Below are 3,248 nucleotides of genomic sequence, written 5' to 3'. Positions count from 1 at the left end.
TCTTCTAATATTTAGTATTGTTTGTAGTTAAAACGCATTGGCATACACGCGACATTTTTGTACGTAACGAAAAGATTCCCACGTCCTGCTGATTTCGTTATGTGAATGCTTGATAGCTGTTGATGAGCGCATAGATCACACTGTAGAGCGCGGATATGCGTTATATAGACGCAATTATTATTACAATATTTCATTCCTCCCTCCTGAGGGTGGGGTTGGCGGGTGTGGTTTGCTTCTTCATTTCCTATCAAACGTCTATCGTCCTGATCTCTCCTCCTTCTTTTTTTGTGTTTGTTTCTCTCTTGTGACACCTCTAATCTTCGGCACTTATATAACCTTATTGTGTTTCAAGTGTCGTAAAACTCTTATTAAAACTTTAAAAATCCCCGTCCCCCCTCCCCCCTCACTTTCCCAGTATCGTACCTCGGTCATCATTGGAATCATCACCGGCGGGTCCGTCTTGTTCCTCGTCCTGGCCGTCTGCTTCATCGACCACTTCCGGTTCCTCACACCCGAGCAGAAGCAGAAGAGACGAGACCGGAAGGAGGAGCGCCTGGCTAGACAAGCGCGCCTGCACAATGGAGGTTTGGACAACAACGGGCTGGATATGAGCGAGGACGTGACGAGGGCCACTCACGAGGTCAACGGAGAGCAGAAACAAGCCAACACACATTTGTAGATAGCTGGCGGGGGCGGGGAATCTCAACGGATGTGTCGTTTTCTTTTTTTTTAAAGATCTTATGAAAACTCAATCATTTTTTATTTCCTGCCTGCATAGGCTGGCACTTACCTGACCAAAACTGAGTCGATAGTGCCGTAAAACACCTACTCAATCAATCATCCTGGCGTAGGATGAGAGATAGATAATATTATTATTGGTGTTCAGACAAAAGTACATATCCTTCTATCCTGTTCCCCCTTTCTCATTACACCAAAACATTCAACCCCCCCCCCCTTTCCTTTTCTCATTATATGCCTTACTTACAACCTCTCTATATCGTCGGGTAGGTCTACACAATGCAGAGAGCATCTGACGTCAAGTTTGTCTGTCTCTGACCTTTCAGTTTAGTCACATCCAGATCCTGGGTAATTGTCTAGTCTTTAAAGTTTGTCTACCTCTTCTTCTGTATCAATTTGGCCTCTGGCACCATGTGTAATAAGACAATCTTTTCTCTAGCATTCTCAAAGCAATGTCTCAGATATCTCCTTCTCTGATCATTAGATTCAATCATCCACGTTCCTGTTCCCTCATGATTTTTTTTTAAATCATAAAAATCTTCCAATGAAGTTCCTACCCAATTTGGTATATTGTTATACTTCAGAAAAGCATTCCATTATACACATTCAACTTCTTTTTTTATCATGAGAACCATATATACTTCTCCCACTTTTAGTGTTTGTATTACATATATATATTTTATGTGATTAATATTTCTGTTGCGTAAGACAATTACATATAATTATTACATCTATATATTTTATGTGATTAATATTTCTGTTGCGTAAGACAATTACATATAACTTGTTTCAGCCGATATCGATTTTAATTAACCAGATACTGTATCTACCTTCTGTTCTATTTAACGTGAACGGTGACGCTTGGTGCTAGGAATGAGATACGCTTAAGAATTTGAGTCTTTTTGTTACAAATGTTGACATATTATTGTTGCTCTGCTTGCAAACTGTGGGAGAACGTGTGTGGCCAGTGTTATGATCCTTTTTTTTAAAATGGTCATAGGATCAATTTACTTGCTCTTCGCACGTCTGCGATCAAAATACATTATGTGTAACTAAATGATTAAAAACAAAACAATTCGAATAAAGAAAGGCGAATAGGACGTGATCTATTCGCAAAAGCGAATGAATAAACTAAAATCTTAATTGCATCTGGAAACAAATCTACTTATTTTTCTCACCCCCATTCCCGAAAAACACCCTCTAACATTTTCATCGCAAAATGTTTCAATGACACGATAAAACGTTGCTTACGGATTTGTAGATCTGTCCAATGGTGTGGGAAATTTGTGTTGAAAAGTTGTTTCCATCTTGCAAAGTTTTAAACACAAAGAGATAATGTTTTTCATTCTTTCGTGATCTTTCAATTTGGAGGGGCCACCGCACCTATGTTAGCTCCTTTCTGGTTATAATAAGTGAAGGGTCCTATTACAAAATGCCAATAATGTGGACATTTTCAGAAAACCATGTCCACTATGATGAGAATTGTAATGAGAATATCATTATTATTATTATTATTCTCCAAATGCCCTGTATCTTTCCATATCGAATGATAAGTTTTTGTTTCGTCCATACTTTAGCTTTCAGGGAATCATAATTTTTTAAATATTCAATTTATTTTCAGGTTTTTTTTTCAGTTTTGTTTGTAAAGTGAGTGCGGTTTACTTCGGAGTCTTAGCAGAAACAGTTCATTTTCCCAGGTTCCTTATTTTGGAGCTGTTCTGTACTGTCTTGGCATAATATTATGTAATATAATAAAGTCCCTGAAACATTTATTACAGTTTTTGACCATGTTCGTTCGTTTGTCTTTGCTTAATATAAAGGCCCTAAAACAATTACATGTATTACAGTTTTTGACCAATTCTGGTCTTTTTTTTTCAATACATAAAATCAAATTCCCTGAAACAATCAGTAGAGATTTTGACCATGTTTGGTCCTTTTTTCTATACATAAAATCAAACTCCCTGAAACAATTATTACAGTTTTTGACTCTCTTTGGTCCTTCTGTCTTTACATAATATTAAACTCCCTGAAACAATCATTACAGTTTTCGACCATGTGTGGTCGGTGGATATTTTTTGTCTTCTTTGTGCTATGGCGTGCCTACGTGGTGAAACACGCACTAATCAATTAGTTTGGAGTAATTAATTAATCATAATCGCCCTTTCATCCGCGACTTAAAGTGTGTGTATCCTATAATTAGTGTAGTATGGATGACTGTTTTTTTTAAAAATTGTAACCATCAGTCATTTTCACCATCACCACCACCACCACCATCATCATCATCATGATGATCATCATCTCATCATCATCATCATCATCATCATCATCATCATCATCATCATCATCATCATCATCATCATCATCATCATCATCATCATCATCATCATCATCATCATCGATATTTCTTTCTTTTCTTGTTGTCAAGGCCACAATAATTACATATAGGTATCGAAGAATTAAACACATAACAGAACGCCCCCCCCCCAATCTCTCTCTCTCTCTCTCTCTCT

At 37.4% G+C, this 3,248-nt stretch overlaps 1 protein-coding gene across 1 annotated transcript in view; it reads left to right on the top strand.

Annotated features, from left to right (window-relative positions):
- The window catches only part of LOC106011078, a gene marked incomplete in the record, with an annotated part of 9,984 nt that extends 7,467 nt beyond the window's left edge, over positions 1-2,517 (top strand). Inside the window, 1 exon segment of the mRNA XM_013079433.2 lies at positions 416-2,517. Coding sequence (XP_012934887.1) covers positions 416-679 — 264 coding nt within the window.
- Between the last annotated feature and the right edge of the window lie 731 nt (positions 2,518-3,248).

Source organism: Aplysia californica, unplaced genomic scaffold (assembly GCF_000002075.1).
Source record: "Aplysia californica isolate F4 #8 unplaced genomic scaffold, AplCal3.0 scaffold00051, whole genome shotgun sequence".
NCBI lineage: Eukaryota > Metazoa > Mollusca > Gastropoda > Aplysiida > Aplysiidae > Aplysia > Aplysia californica.
This window is presented reverse-complemented; position numbering and strand designations above follow the sequence as displayed.